The sequence below is a fragment of the Gavialis gangeticus genome, unplaced genomic scaffold, assembly GCF_001723915.1.
Source record: "Gavialis gangeticus isolate Ggan-Ray unplaced genomic scaffold, GavGan_comp1, whole genome shotgun sequence".
NCBI lineage: Eukaryota > Metazoa > Chordata > Crocodylia > Gavialidae > Gavialis > Gavialis gangeticus.
Window position 1 is genome coordinate 167,061,869 of NW_017729024.1, and position 1,439 is coordinate 167,063,307.

Here is a 1,439-nt window from a genome sequence, read left to right on the forward strand (position 1 = left end):
TCCAAGTGAGGTGGTGCAGGCTCCCACCCTGGGGGGTTTTAAGAGGAGGTTGGATGACCACCTTACTGGGGTCACTTGACCCCAGTGCTCTTCCTGCCATGGCAGGGGGTCGGACTAGATGATCTGCTCAGGTCCCTTCCGACCTTAGAAACTATGAAGTGTTAGATAGTTATACTGTCTAAAAGTAAAACCATTTCCCTGCTTCTCCGAAGGGATTTCCTAGGAGTACCATAGGACTCCGAACTCTAATTCAGCTGTTCGGTAATTTTTTAAAAAAATTTAATACTGATTAATTAAGGTTGTTTTGCATTTTTACACTAAAATGTTCTATGTTTTGAAGTAAATCTTAACAACTTTAGCTGTATCAAAAGTCCACTCAGAAATGTTTACATGCTCTCTCTCAATTGTTTTATCCCCGTAATTCATTGCAAGTAAAAAGCCAAGGAAATTTCAATGTGAAACCAGAGGAAGAAAGCAGAGTTAACTTCTCTTTCCCCACACATTACAGTGGGTTTTGTCACTGGGTGGGATCCGAGTAAGGCAGGGGAAAATATTCAAAAACTGAGCAATTCTAGAACTAAACACATGTTAATAAACTGCAGCAAACATACATGCATGCCGTGAATCTGCACAGAGCAAGTTTGCAACATGCCAAAAACTGATATATAAAAAAAAGAAAGGGAAAAAAATTAAAAGCACACTTACCTGAGCTTCTCTGACAAGCTGTGGAGAATCAGGCAAGCAGAAGCCAATGGGTAAACCAACCTTGGCTGGTGTTTTGAATTTGTCTCCTATCTTAAACGGGACATCATCCAGGTAACTGAAGGGCCCTGAGATGAAAAGCAGAAGTTAGAAGCTATTATGCATTTTGCAGATTCACATTTCCCCTGTTTGGGAGCTATTTTATTTCAACTTTGCTAACTTGGCTGTAAAAAACTAAAATCACATTAAGCCTGAAAAAGAAAAAAATGCATTGAAAAAGGCATGCATTTTCTGCCCCATTTCTGTGCTCAAGTCAATTAGGTATTTGTAAAGATCAAAGTTCTTCTAAGCTGGTTTCTTCTGGTATAGCAACATGTTTATGAAGAGATCCTTCATTTCCAGGCAGACCCAGATGCACTCCTGTAGAGACTCCAGCATTGCCAACTCTCATTATTCTGGGGTTGTTCTTTAGCACGCACCTCTCTCTGCAGAGAGCACAGCACACCTGGGTGGAAGCTGTGCTGCAGCATACAACAGGAAGGCTAGAACTACAGCTGTCTACAGACTTCCACAGTGGAGGAAAAAAAAAAAAATGAATAAAACGAACTTCAGACACCAAAATAAAAAAATCGCCTTAATTAGGGAGAGAGGGCTGGAAGGGATCTCGGCCCTTGCTATCACAGATCATTATCTGAAAGGGACACAAACACACCCACAAGACAAGTGTTCACGCTCAC

At 41.1% G+C, this 1,439-nt stretch overlaps 1 protein-coding gene across 1 annotated transcript in view; it reads right to left on the reverse strand.

Moving 5' to 3' along the window:
* UBAP1 (ubiquitin associated protein 1) overlaps positions 1–1,439 on the reverse strand; it is a 63,467-nt gene that overhangs the window by 20,111 nt on the left and 41,917 nt on the right. Inside the window, exon 3 of the mRNA XM_019518073.1 lies at positions 706–830. Coding sequence (XP_019373618.1) covers positions 706–830 — 125 coding nt within the window. The remainder of the gene's footprint in view (positions 1–705; positions 831–1,439) is intronic.